Source organism: Staurois parvus, unplaced genomic scaffold (genome assembly GCF_062004578.1).
Source record: "Staurois parvus isolate SC_StPar_1 unplaced genomic scaffold, SC_StPar_1.0 ptg000726l, whole genome shotgun sequence".
Taxonomy (NCBI): Eukaryota; Metazoa; Chordata; class Amphibia; order Anura; family Ranidae; genus Staurois; species Staurois parvus.
Genome location: NW_028318522.1, coordinates 510,506 through 525,438, shown reverse-complemented (window position 1 = coordinate 525,438; position 14,933 = coordinate 510,506). Strand labels below are relative to the sequence as shown.

Genomic DNA, 14,933 nt, shown 5'->3' with positions numbered 1-14,933 from the left:
CAACACTATCTGTGGAGAAAAAAAGGCACAGCACACCAACATCAAAACTTCATCCCCACTGTGAAACATGGTGGAGGGAGCATCATGGTTTGGGGCTGCTTTGCTGCCTCAGGGCCTGGACGGATTGTTGTCATTGATGGGAAAATGAATTCCAGAGTTTATCAAGACATTTTTCAGGAAAACGTACGACCATCTGTCCGCCAACTGAAGCTCCGCAGAGGATGGGTGATGCAACAGGACAATGACCCAAAGCATACAAGTAATTCAACAAAACAATGGCTGCAACAGCACAGAATACGCCTTCTGGAGTGGCCCAGTCAGAGTCCTGACCTCAACACGACTGAAATGCTGTGGCATGACCTTAAGAGAGCGATTCACACCAGACATCCCAAGAATATTGCTACACTGAAACAGTTTTGTGAAGAGGAGTGGTCCAAAATTACTCCAGATCATTGTGCAGGTCTGATCTGCAACTACAGGAAAGGTTTGGTTGAGGTTATTGCTGCCAAAGGAGGGTCAACCAGTTATTAAGTCCAAAGGTTCACATACTTTTTCCTCCCTGCACTGTGAATGTTTACATGTTATGTGCAATTAAACCATGGCAACATCTAATGTTTGTGTAGTATTATGTTCATCAGACTGTGTTCTTCTATTGTTGTGACTTAGATGACGTTCAGAGCACATTTTATGCCCAATTCATGCAAAACTCCACGTAATCCCAAGGGGTTCACATACTTTTTCTTGCAACTGTAGATCAGCCCCTCCTCACTCCTACCCACTGCTTTATAGAAACTTCTCTAGTCTCTAGAGCAGCCTTTCTCAACCACGGTGCCCAGGCACCCTGGGGTGCCTTCAGGCTTCTTCAGGGGTGCCTTGGCAAAATGCCCAAAAATTTTATACAAGCCAACAGGTGGATCAATACTGCCTTTTAGTATGCAAAGCCACAGGTTTTCATTGTGCTCTTTTATGACCTTCTAGGTGCCAGCATCCTAACGACCAATGGCATCATCCGTTGATAAGGAGGATGTCAGTTGCAGGCACATCACCCTTGTTTGGCCCTCCCCCGCCCCTCTCTGTCAGTGCTGGGGTCACAGTAGCAGAGTGAGGGAGAGAAAATGAGAGAGACGCACTGGAATACTAGTCGGTAGTGTTGGGCTGAATGTTCGAGTCGAACCTACATTTGACTTGTACATTGACCATTCGACCCGCCATGCCCCAGAATGCACTGCCCCCTGACATTGTGATTGGTCAAAGCAATGCATCTGACCACAGGTCAGGTGCAATGCTTTGGCCAATCACGGCACAGGATTATGTCACATGTGGGCGGGGTAATCCCCGCCCCCTTGTGATGTTATGACACTATGTCAGACGGCGGGAGTCGGGATCGTGAGCGAAGCGCAATTTTTTTCCATTTTTCGGGTAGCGGTGGGCATCATGATTGACGTTGGATCTACTTCGGGGGACATTTTTTCAATTTTTACTTTTAATAAAGGACTTGTCAAAGACTGTCTCCGATCTTTTTTACACTACACTTTTTTTGTGAATGGGTAGTGGTTCCATGTACCCCATACTTATTCCCATGGGGGGGGTCGGGATCTGGGGGCCCCTTGGTAAAGGGTCCATGGCAAGGTTGTCAAACTCTATTTTATTGTGGGCCATATCAGCATTATGGTTGCCCTCAAAGGGCTAGTTGTATCTGCAAGACTAGATGTCCACAGCAACCTCCCCCTCCTTACATCAGATGCCAAAAGCACACCCCACCATCTGAAGTTAAGGGTCCCCAACCCTACCTTGCACCCTTTTACCTTGTGCTTCTGCTGGGAAGAAGCTGGGGAGTAAAGCTGGGAAGCAGATTGTGCAGGTTCTGGAGTACCAGGCAGGGGCGGACTGACCATTTGGAAACTCAGGCACTGCCCGAGGGCCCGGGGTCAGTAGTTGCCCCTGGTACCTTTTTCATAGGCTTTTTTGAGTTTGGGCAAGGACACAGGGGCCCCATGATCCCCTACTGCCAGGGGGCCCCATGAGTTGGCATTCCGCCCCTGGTACCAGGAGTCCAGAATCTGCTGAATGCTGAGACCAAGGGAGGCAGAGACGAGGTGGTGCTGCTGTTGCATAGAGAGGAGCAGGATCTGTAGGAGGAGTTGTGTCCTCCTCTCTGCTGCCAGCTACTGAGACAGGCGGACATAGAGGCGAGCCTCTCCATGGCTGCTCAGAAAAGCACCGGATCTGGCGGAAGAGTTCTGTCCTCCTCTCTTCAGCCGACTGTTGAGGCAAGGTGGGGGCAGAGACGGGTGAGGTGCCGCAGCTGCAGAAGAGGTGAGAGGGCCACCTGAAATGACCTGAAGGGCCGGATTCAGCATGACACATGCAGTCCACGGGTTAGGGGGCGTAATACTTTCCTCGCCTCAGGCACTGGCAACCCAAGCTACACCAAAAAAAAGGTAAATTATATTAAAAAAAAAACTCAACATAACTTTTTGTATTTTCTCTTCAACAGCCACCCCGGTCCCGGCATCGACTAAATGGCATCAGCACTGGTTCTGCACGAAAGGCTATGAGCTCACTAATCAAACTTTGGTCATCAAGAGTGACATAACAGATACAGGATGTAACTTTGAGGCTCCAGACGTGCCCTATTATGCCAACATTTGTAGTTTTAATATCTTCCTCAACAATGCAACCTGCCTGGAAATGTTCACAGTGGATGGGCAAACCCCGGAAAGGATTCTGGAATATGGCAAAGACCTCAATGGAGAACACATTGTATCAGTTCGTGGAGGTATGGGATCTGTTATGTACCATAGGAAAATGAATGTCAGCATGCCGTACGGCCACATGAGGGCTGACTATATGCCACAGCTGTGTATTGTGGATGTTGTAGGCAAAAAAAAAAAATAGCAGCCTTTAGAGTTCACCTTTCTAAGAAATTAGCCTATGAAGTCAATGGGCCCCAGTGGGTATGAAAAAAATTAGGGATGCACCGAAATTTTGGTCACCGAAACAGAAAGGCCGAAAATAGCCGATAGGAAAAATGTAGCCGATACAGGAGGCTGTGTGTACTGCAGATGTGAGGGGGGCAGGGGGCGGTGGAGAAAGGCAGGAGAGGAGCAGGGTATACAGTGACTGGCTGCCACCATATGTTGGTGCCGGTTTTTTATTGTAATTACCTGCTTTTTTTTTTTCTTCACTATAGCTCAAAGAGTCAGCTGTCACTTTCCCCCAGCTAATAGAAACAATGTTTCCTTTTAGTTTATTTTGCGGAGATAAAAGAAACAATGTTTCTTTTTAGTTTCTTAAAAGAAACAAAGTTTCCTTTAGCTCCGGGGAAAGTGACAGCTAATTCTGTGAGCTATAGTGAAGAAAAAAAAAAGCAGGTAATTACAAAAAAAAAGCAGGTCCCCTATGTGATAGCAAAAAAATTCATGTTTAAAAAACAGAAAGAAAAATATATATGAAAGTAGAAAAAAATACACTAAAAAAATTGGAGCCTCCCCACCCCCACATATGCAGACATTTGCCAATAGGAAAAATTTAGCCGATACAGGAGGCTGTGTGTACTGCAGATGTGAGGAAGGGGTGGCGGCAGAGAAAGGCAGGAGAGGTGCAGTGTATACAGTGACTGGCCATCACCATATGTCAGCGTCAGTTTTTAAATGTAATTACCTGCTTTGTTTTTTCTTCACTATAGCTCAAAGAATCAGCTGTCACTTTCCCCCAGTTTCCTTTTAGTTTATTTTGCCGACTTAAAAGAAACAATGTTTCCTTTCAGTTTATTTTGCCAAATTAAAAGAAATAATGTTTCCTTTCAGTTTATTTTGCCGAGTTAAAAGAAACAATGTTTCCTTTCAGTTTATTTTGCCGAGTTAAAAGAAACAATGTTTCCTTTTAGTTTATTTCCCGAGATAAAAGAAACAATGTTTCCTTTAAGTTTCTTAAAAGAAACAAAGTTTCCTTTAGCTCCGGGGAAAGTGACAGCTAATTCTGTGAGCTATAGTGAAGAAAAAAAAAACGCCCGCAATTGCATTTAAAAAATCAGCACTGGCATAAAGTGACAGCCAGTGAGGGAGCCTCTTTGTATACACTGATAATTCACTGTATACACTGCTCCTCTCCCCACCCCCTCCCCCCTACAAAGAGGACCTGTCACTCATATGCTATCACATAGGGGATTATTGGTCCTCTATGTGATAGCAATAAATTCATAAATTAAAAAAATAAATAAAAATATGCATGTTAGTAGAAAAAAATACAAAGAAAAATTGGAGCCTCCCCACCCCCACATACGCAGACATTTCGGTTTCGGTTCGGTTTTCGGCCACATGCATTCTGAATTTTCGGTATTGGTTTCGACACCAGAATTTTCATTTCAGTGCACCTCTACAAAAAATGGAGCTTTGTAAAATGTTCATTAATTTTATTGTCCTACATCCAGGTTGTGCCAGGAAAAGGTCATCCAGTACCCAGGGCAAAGATTCCAAATTGCACCCTCCCCCCCCTTCATTATTAGTGACAGCAGCATCAATACCCCTATCAGCCCAGTGCCGGAAGCTGACAGGAAAGAGCAGGGAGGAGGTGCAGGTTGTGTTCTCTCTCCCCCATCTTCTTCCTGCCATTGCAACGATCCTGTATTCCTCTATGCACACAGATACCAGGCTTCTTAATACAGAACTACTCTGGCAGGAAGAGGAAGGGGGTTTAAAAACAACCCGCACCTCCTCCCTGCTCTCTCCCAGCTGCTTCTAGCACTGGGCTTACAGGAGTAGTGATGCCGCTATCACTAATCTTGTCAGCCTTGTTTCAAAATGAGCTCACTACATGGCGCCCCCATTCCTACTGTAAACCACTACACCCAGGGCAACCATCCCTCCTGCCTACCCTTGTCCCAGACCTGCATCCATGGCCGGGACAAGGTGTTGAGGAGAGGGGCGGCTGCCCAGGTGGAGTGGGGATTTTGGTGGGTTCTGCTAGAAAGGGTGATTTAGAGGGAGGAGTTGTACTAGGAGAGTGGATTTATGTTAGGAAGGGGGATTTTATTGGGGGGGATTTGTGCTAGGAGGGGAAATTTGGGCATAGGATAAGTACTATGATAGGGAATTTGGGGGGGGGGGGATTTGTGCTGGGAGAGGGGGATTTGGAGGGGGGAGGGATTTATGCTCAAAGGGGAAATTTGAGGGGTAGAGAAATTGTGCTAGGAGGGGGGAGTTGGGGAGGAAGAGGGTTTTAGCTTGGAGGAAGGATTTGTACTAGAGGAGGGGGAAATGTCTTGGTGGGAGAATATTGGCTTGCAAAGGGAATGTATGTTTAGGGGGTAACTGTGAAGATTAATGCTCAAATATTTTTTTTTGGGGGGGGGGAGGATCATTGTTGGCACATTTGCAAATGCTCATACATTTTGGGGCAGTGGGGTGGCGCTGTTTGGCATCTTTGCCCTGAGCACTAGATGACCTTTTCCAGGCACTGCCTACATCTAGTCCAGGGGTTTCCAAATTTTCTAAAAAAAAAAGGGGTGGTTTACTGTCCTTCAGACTTTAGGAGGGCCGGCCTGTGACCATTGGGAGCAGAAAAGGTCCCAACATCAGATGAAAAAACCAATGCCCCAACATTGGTGTCATTGAGAGGAACTGTGCCTCATCATTGGTGTCAATGGGCCCCATCATTGGGTGTCATTGGGAGAAACTGTGCTCCATCGTTGATGTCATTTGGAGGAACTGTGCCTCATCATTGGTGTCAATGGGCCCCATTATTTGGTGTCATTGGGAGAAACTGTGCTCCATCGTTGATGTCATTTGGAGGAACAGTGCCTCATCATTGGTGTCTATGGGCCCCATCATTGAGTGTCATTGGGAGAAACTGTGCTCCATCGTTGATGTCATTTGGAGGAACTGTGCCTCATCATTGGTGTCAATGGGCCCCATCATTGGGTGTCATTGGGAGAAACTGTGCTCCATCGTTGATGTCATTTGGAGGAACTGTGCCTCATCATTGGTGTCAATGGGCCTCATCATTGGGTGTCATTGGGAGAAACTGTGCTCCATCGTTGATGTCATTTGGAGGAACAATGCCTCATCATTGGTGTCAATGGGCCTCATCATTGGGTGTCATTGGGAGAAACTGTGCTCCATCGTTGATGTCATTTGGAGGAACTGTGCCTCATCATTGGTGTCAATGGGCCCCATCATTGGGTGTCATTGGGAGAAACTGTGCTCCATCGTTGATGTCATTTGAAGGAACAGTGCCTCATCATTGGTGTCATTGGGAGAAATTGTGCCCCTTCATTTGTGTCAGTGGGAGGGAATTTGTTGGGGTAAGTGGATGAAATAGTGCCCCAACCCATGGAATAAAAATATATTTGAAATATGTTTTAAAAATATTCTTCCCAAATATATTGAAATGCTACAATTTTGGCCATATTCAATATATTTCAAAAAATATATATATATACACTGCATGTTGAAATGCGTTTTTATTACAAAATATATGAAAAATATTTTAAAAAATACATTTCAAATATACCGTGTGTCTTTAAAGATACAAATCTACATTTTTGGAATGCATTTACAAATATATGTAAAAATATATGTTAAAAATACTCTGAAGAATATATTTAAAAAAATTAAATTTGTAAAAATATTATTCATATATTTTGTAATATATAAAAAAGCATTTCAACATACAGTGTGTATAATATATATATATGTATATATATATATATATATATATATATATACACTGTATATATTCTGGTTGGAAAGGGGTAAATTGACTTGCCGTTTGCCCAGGAAGACCATGGGAAGTCTTTATAGGGCAGGGGTGTCAAACTGGCGGCCCTCCAGCTGTTGCGAAACTACAATTCCCATCATGCCTCTGGGAGTCATGCTTGTAACTGTCAATCTTGCAATGCCTCATGGGACTTGTAGTCTGGCAACAGCTGGAGGGCCGCCAATGTGACACCCGTGCAGTAGATTGGTAGCTGTGTGATAGTGCTTGACAAATGTGAGTAGAGACCAATGCAAATCTAAAGGAATAAAGTTTGTTTTCCTCACCAGAGTTTAGTTTGCAGCCAAGGCAAGGGGGCATACCTACAGGAGTCGCAGGGGTCGCAATTGTGAGCCAGCCCTATGCTCCAGGGGGCCCGTGCGGCCCCCCTGTATACCTGGATAGGAGGAGTGATGAGATGAAATACAAATATATGGGAGTTGTTTGACCTACCAAACAATTTGTACGTCTGCTTTCTTGTTAGAGCTGTTGACTGATGAGCAAGTCATGGCCAAAGTAAAAAAGTATGAAGCTGGCGATGGTCCTCAAGCTAGACATTACATACAATCAACCACGACCCCCGCATCGCCTTCTACAAATGGAACAACCAGCGAGCCGGTGGACAGGCCCATTTGGACAAGAATCATTGGCCCATTGATTGTCACTGCATTTCTGATCTTGGTTCTGGGTGTAGTGCTTTACAGGTAGGTCAAAGATAAACCGGATCCACAGCAGAAATATGTATGCGTGTGGAAATATTTTCTTTATGTATATAGAAGAAATTGTTTGATTTTTTTTTTTTACAGCTAATCAAAGGCATAGTCCATCTTTTGCAAAAATTTAGTAAATCCACCAATACGGATAGAATAAAAAATGTGCATTTACTAAATTTTGCATTGAAGCCTGCAACCGCATTCAGGGCAATTGGGTGCAATAGCCAGGCCCTTGCCGTGATAAAGTGATTTTTTTCTCAGAGAATAGGTGCAGATACTTCCCACATCTGAGTCACCCCTTGTACCCACCTCTATGCACCATCCTTTGTCTCCGCCCCCTACCCACCTCTGAGCACCGTCCCTTGTCTCCGCCCCCTACCCACCTCTGAGCACCGTCCCTTGTCTCCGCCCCTACCCACCTCCCAGTACCGCCACTTTTACAGAACCACGTATCATTTTGTGGTGCTAAATACATTTTTATGGAATTTGTTAATGATAACAAGAAAAGCAATAAAATAGATTCCCTTAACAAGAGACCCCATTAACAATAGATCCTCCTAGCAACAAAAGTTCCCCCCAGCAACAATAGAACCACCCCAGAAACAGTAGACCCCCACCAGCAACAATAGACCCCTCCCTCAACAGTAGCTCCCGTCTCAGCAACAACTGACTCCCCCATGAGCAATAGATACCCAGGAGTACATTTAGAATTGGTGCTTCCCTGGACAACACAAAAAATCTGCCACCCCCTCGGCCCCCACCAGCGACCGTCCGACACACCATGGCCCCTACGACCCCCCCCCCCCCCCCGGAGGGAGACTCACTATCACAGCTGCTCCCTTTCCAAAGTCTCAAAGCCATTTCCACAACTCAACTCAGTCCACTCTGCCACCCAGGAGGACCAGCATCCCTTCTTCCGGTTGGCGATGCTCTGCCGCCCAGCTCCGGTGCTAAGGAAAACCAGCACGCCTTCTTCCGGGGGTGGCGCTGCCCCCCCTGCAAAATACCGCCCCAAGGCAAACACCGTGTTTGCCTCGCAGCAAATATGCTCCTGTAGATAACCCCAGCAACAATAGACCCCACATAAACAATAGATCCCCCCAACAATAGACCCCCACCAGCAACAATAGATCTCACAGCAGCAATCAACAATAGACCTATCCCTGAACAGTAGCTCCCCTTCCAGCAACAACTGACCTCCACATCAGCAATAATAGATCCCACAGAAACAATAGATCACACAACAGTAATAGATCCCCCAACCAGCAACAATAGATCCCCCAGCACCCATCAACAATAGACCTATCCCTGAACAGTATCTCCCCTTCCAGCAACAACTTACCTCCCCATCAGCAATAATAGATCCCACAACAATAGATCCTCAAACAACAGACCCCATGCAACAATAGATCCACCCCAGCAAAATAGACACTTTGATCACCACCATACCCCATACCAGTGTCCTGATCACCGCCATACATTATACCAGCGTCCTGATCACCGCCATACCCCATACCAGCGTCCTGATCACCGCCATACCCCATACCAGCGTCCTGATCACAGCCACACCCTATACCAGCATCCTAAACACCGCCATACCCCATACCAGCATCCTGATCACCTCCATACTCTATACCAGTGTCCTGATCACCACCATACCCCATACCAGCATCCTGATCACCGCCATACTCTATACCAGCGTCCTGATCACCGCCATACCCCATACCAGCATCCTGATCACCTCCATACCCCATACCAGAATCCTGATCACCTCCATACCCCATACCAGCATCTTGATCACCGCCATACCCCATACCAGCATCCTGATCACCACCATACCCCATACCAGAATCCTGATCACCTCCATACCCCATACCAGCATCCTGATCACCACCATACCCCATACCAGCATCCTAATCACTACCATACCCCATACCAGCATCCTGATCACCCCCATACCCCATACCAGCGTCCTGATCACTGCCATACCCCATACCAGCGTCCTGATCACCGCCATACCCCATACCAGAATCCTGATCACAGCCACACCCTATACCAGCATCCTAAACACCGCCATACCCCATACCAGCGTCCTGATCACCACCATACCGCATACCAGCGTCCTGATCACCGCCATATTCCATACCAGCGTCCTGATCACCGCCATATTCCATTCCAGCGTCCTGATCACCGCCATACTCTATACCAGCATCCTGATCACCACCATACCAGCGTCCTGATCACCGCCATATTCCATACCAGCGTCCTGATCACCTCCATACCCCATACCAGCGTCCTGATCACCGCCATACCCTATACCAGCGTCCTGATCACCGCCATACCCCATACCAGCATCCTGATCACCACCATACCCCATACCAGCATCCTAATCACTACCATACCCCATACCAGCATCCTGATCACCTCCATACTCCATACCAGCATCCTGATCACCGCCATACCCCATACCAGCATCCTGATCACCGCCATACCCCATACCAGCATCCTGATCACCACCATACCCCATACCAGCATCCTGATCCCCTCCATACCCCATACCAGCATCCTGATCCCCTCCATACCCCATACCAGCATCCTGATCACCTCCATACCCCATACCAGCATCCTGATCACCTCCATACCCCATACCAGCATCCTGATCACAGCCATACCTCATACCAGCGTCCTGATTGCTGCCATACCCCATACCAGCATCCTGATCACCACCATACCCCATACCAGCGTCCTGATCACCGCCATACCCCATACCAGCATCTTGATCACCGCCACACTCCATACCAGCATCCTGATCACAGCCCCATACCAGCATCCTGATCACCTCCATACCCCATACCAGCGTCCTGATCACCACCATACCCCATACCAGCATCCTGATCACAGCCATACCTCATACCAGCGTCCTGATCACAGCCACACCCCATACCAGCATCCTGATCACCGCCATACCCTATACCAGCATCCTGATCACCTCCATACCCCATACCAGCATCCTGATCACCGCCACACTCTATACCAGTGTCTTAATCACCACCATACCTCATACCAGCATCCCGATCACCACCATACTCTGTACCAGTGTTCTGATAATCACTATACCAGTGCCCTGATCACCACCACACCCCATACCAGTGTCCTGATCATCACCATACTCTATACCAGCATCCTGATCAACCCAGTGGTGATCAAATACCACCAAAAAGAAAACTCTGAAAAAAAATGATAAAAATTTCATATGGGTACAGTGTTGCATGACTACTCAATTGTCACTCAAAATGTGATAGTACTTAAAGCTGAAAACTGGCTTGGACTGGAAGGGGGGTGAAAGTGTCCAGACTTGAAGTGGTTAAAAGAAAATCCCAAATTTTGGGTTATCCCCAGAACAGGGATAGATGGGAAATCTTCCAATGGGGACGCTAGACCTGATGACAGCCAGGGATTTCCTCCCTTTGGAGGGATTTCAGCTCACTTCCTATTTGGACCATGGGGACAGGAAGTAAGAGTAAATCTCCCCAATGGGACAAAAATAACATTAAAAAAAACCTGGCAGGGGTTATAACCCTCTCTTACTCTATCCAAAATGAAAAAGAAAAGTATTGCCTTTTAGTTCTACTGTAATTCATATTTTTGTGGTTTTAAAAGAGCATATATTGTAATTTTGATTAGAACGAAGATTGTCTTTTAATATAAATAGTTCTAGCATTATTTTCTATTTTTCAGATGTAAGAACAAATCAAGCAGTCAGTCCCCAACATCCAATGACATTGACATTGAAGGAGACGTCAATAAAGATGGAGAAGATACTAACAAAGGTCTTCTATCCAATGGAACATCCAAACACGAGAACAAGATGGCCGAGACAGAGCTTTCTTAATACAGACGCAGAGAACAATCTTCTCAGACTCTTCATATCTTCTTATCCTATCACTGCAAAAGCCAAGCCAAACAAAAGACCTCAATCTCCTAAAACCATACATTTGAGAAGTCATGGATGACAAATCTAAGCCCATTCCGTTCCTTTGGGTCTGACAACCATTTTTTGAAGCCATTTCTAAATCTGAAGATCAAGAAGATCAAAAAGGTCATCAAACAACAACATAAAGAGAAGAGGGGGAAACAATATATACTTAGTACATGAGCATTGAAATGTAATTTATTGTATTACAATGGTCTTTGCCCAGCTGATGTAGAGGTACGAGGCACCTAATGGGTGGGCTCTATGCAAGACGGAAGACTAATTGGCTTCTCAAGAGGTGATCAGTTGCTGGCAGGTGTGGTCTTAGACCATCCACCACATGAGACTGTAGCCTGATATGGCTTTCCTAATGTGGAACTTCAGCAGCTACAAATATTGTATAACTATTGTATAAAATACTGTAGCTGCTGACTTTGGAAAATTGTGTACTTACCAATTCCTGGAGACCAGTGGTGTGTTCCAGTTCTTCTTACTGTTGTGGGTCCCTGGTGGCACCATCTTGGATACAGGCTTCCTGAGGAACTCTAGCTGGCTCCCTATTGCGAATGTGTAAGCCCACGTTGTCCTCTGTGGATGGTCCTCCAGCCACCAGGTACCAGGAGGCTGCAGGAGGGGAGGGTGTGGGGCAAAGGATGTCATCCTCACCTAGGTGAGGATTGTGAAAGTTGAAGTGGGTACTGATAAAAATTGATAATCATTCCTTCACCCCCCCAAAAAAAAAAATCTGTAAGTTCCGCTTTGAGGCTTTGTTAGTGCCTGTCTATGGATGACCTTGGATCTTTTCTAAAAGCTACTTCTTGATATTGAGCAGAACTGTATTAATAATTAGGAAGAGAAACTTAACATAATTTTTCAACAGACACATAAAAAAAAAATCAAATACTATTTTGCAGGCATGGCCAAGCAAAAAGTAAACTGTGCTTGTCCCATGCAGTTCTCTTCCAGTGCTCTGTGTTGACAGAGCTGAGTAACAGTCACACCCCTCCACACAAGTGTCCATACAGAGGCTTGTATTGCATAGAAACAGAGGGGGCATGTCCAGGGGTGGACTGACCATTTGGAAACTTGGGCACTGCCCGAGGGCCCGGGGTCAGTAGGGGGCCCCATGTACCCCATACTCATTCCCATAGGGGGGGGGGATCGGGAACTTGGGGCCCCCTTATTAAAGGGTCCATGGCAAGGGTTTCAAACTCTATTTTATTGTGAGCCATATCAGCATTATGATTGCCCTCAAAGGGCCAGGTGTATCTGCAAGACTAGATGTCCACAGCAAACTCCCCCTCCTTACATCAGATGCCAAAAGCACACCCCACCATCTGAAGTTAAGGGTCCCCAACCCTACCTTGAACCCTTTTACCTTGTGCTTCTGCTGGGAAGAAGCTGGGGAGTAAAGCTGGGAAGCAGAAAGTGCAGGTTCTGGAGGAGTACCAGGCAGGGGCGGACTGACCATTTGGAAACTCGGGCACTGCCCGAGGGCCCGGGGTCAGTAGGGGGCCCTATGAGATGCCCCTGGTACCTTTTTCATAGGCTTTTTTGAGTTTGGGCAAGGACACAGGGGCCCCATGATCCCCTATTGCCCGGGGGCCCCATGAGTTGTCAGTCCACCCCTGGGCGTGTCTGACCCAGTCTGCTACTGAGAGCTGATCACTGAGTGCACTAGGTCTAACTCTGTTGCCTATTTTTAGGAGGGGTAGGCAACCATAAAGAGGTGGAGATCTATCTGAACAACATGGGAGGCATCAAAGATCACCGGGCCCAGTTTTACCTCCTCACACCTGATTTAAACCTCCATGTGTTACAATCATGTGCATCACACGACCATCATGGGTTTAAATCAGGTAGTGAGGAGGGAACATATCGCCTCCTCACCACCTGTCAAACATATTCGGATTGCTTTGCATAGGCTTTGCAGTTCTGCTTGTGAATGAGCTCTTAGTTGCATCCGGCAGTGGCACTCTTAGGGCTCGTTCACATGTAAAGTGGAGGGGTCATAAAACCCTGCAGTTGAGTCAGGGTTTTACCTCCCTCCAATCCCTACCACCCTTTAGCTGCTGAGGCAGCAGCCGAAGGTGTACACATTTGGAAGTAATTACACCCCCTGTTGCTTTTGGTGGGTGCTACCACCTGGCGATCAGACCTTTTCAAGTAAATGGGGCCACTCTGCAAGTGCCCCATAACTGTTCAAGGGGTTAAAGTATGTGGTGAGAAAGCAACACACCGCTGCCTGTTTAACCCCTTGTTTTCTGTACTGCACTGTGTATGTGGGTTGGAGTGCAATCCACAGCAACACTCATACTGAGTTAGCATGCACTGTGGTAGTGCATGCAATAACACTTTTTGTGGTGTGAACAAGTCCTTTAAAAGGAACTGAATTGTGGAAGCCAATGCCCTAAAAAGGCAGGCAGAGGTACAAGGACCAGCAACCAGTATTGCCTTTGGTCTCTCTGCAGCTTGATTTTTCCGTGGCTGACTTACCATGCCTTGTTCTGTGATGGTGGCCATCTTGGTAGAGGCAGGGCTTTGCTTCCTCATGTCAGATCCTCCAGCAAGGAGAACGTCGAGCAGCACAGTAGTGATATCATCAAATGTCACTGCATTTCCCCTAAGATTAGCCCTTAGAGGCATTAGAGACTTAGATCTCCTACTGTAGATGTACAGCTACGAAATAGGAGTGCCTAGGCACACCTACACTAGTGGCCAAAATTGTGGATACACCTTCTGATTTTGTCAGTTTTGGTTGATATCTTTACTTACTCCCTTGTTTTTGAACTGCCAACAAAGAAAGAAAAGAGTCGAATGGGCCAAGAAACATCAAAATTGGACAACAGAAGATTGGAAAAAAATTATCTGGAATGATGAAACACAAATTTCTATTTTCGGAAGCGATGGTGTTCGATACGTGCGAAGAAGGTCAGGCGAAGAACGCCTTCCCGAGTGCATGACAGCAACAATGAAACACCCTCAAAGTGTCATGATATGGAGCTGCATGTCTTGGTATGGTGTTGGACGAAGGCAGGTTATTGATGGCATTGTTAATGCAGAGTGATGCATCAAAGAGGTCCTGGAACCAAAGTTGAACCCATCAATAAGCGACTTATCGGACAAAGGCACAGAATTTACTCTTCAACAGGATGGAGCTCCATGCCATACAGCTCGTAAATGCCTTAAATGGTTCCATGACAAGAAAATTCCTCTGCTTCCCTGGCCTGGAAATAGCTCTGACTTGAATCCCATCAAAAATCTGTGGTCAAGATTGAAAAGCATGGTCTCGAGCAAGTATCCAAGGCTAGCCTCAATGTGTCCTCACTTGTTGCTTGGATTCTTGCTCGAGACCATGTAATAATCAATTCCTGGCATCATATGGTACATTTTCAGCCAAAATTGAACTTATTTAAAGATTTTTTTTTGTTAAGGCATTAATTTACTATATTTAATGTTACTTGTGCTATGAGATTTTTATAAAAAGTACT

The 14,933-nt window shown here is 46.1% G+C and overlaps 1 protein-coding gene across 1 annotated transcript in view; it reads left to right on the top strand.

Moving 5' to 3' along the window:
- The window catches only part of LOC149445353 (uncharacterized), a 28,656-nt gene extending 16,158 nt beyond the window's left edge, over positions 1–12,498 (top strand). The window contains exons 4-6 of the mRNA XM_089653896.1: positions 2,498–2,779; positions 7,241–7,460; positions 11,208–12,498. Coding sequence (XP_089510022.1) covers positions 2,498–2,779; positions 7,241–7,460; positions 11,208–11,361 — 656 coding nt within the window. The 3' untranslated portion in view covers positions 11,362–12,498. The remainder of the gene's footprint in view (positions 1–2,497; positions 2,780–7,240; positions 7,461–11,207) is intronic.
- Positions 12,499–14,933: the final 2,435 nt, after the last annotated feature.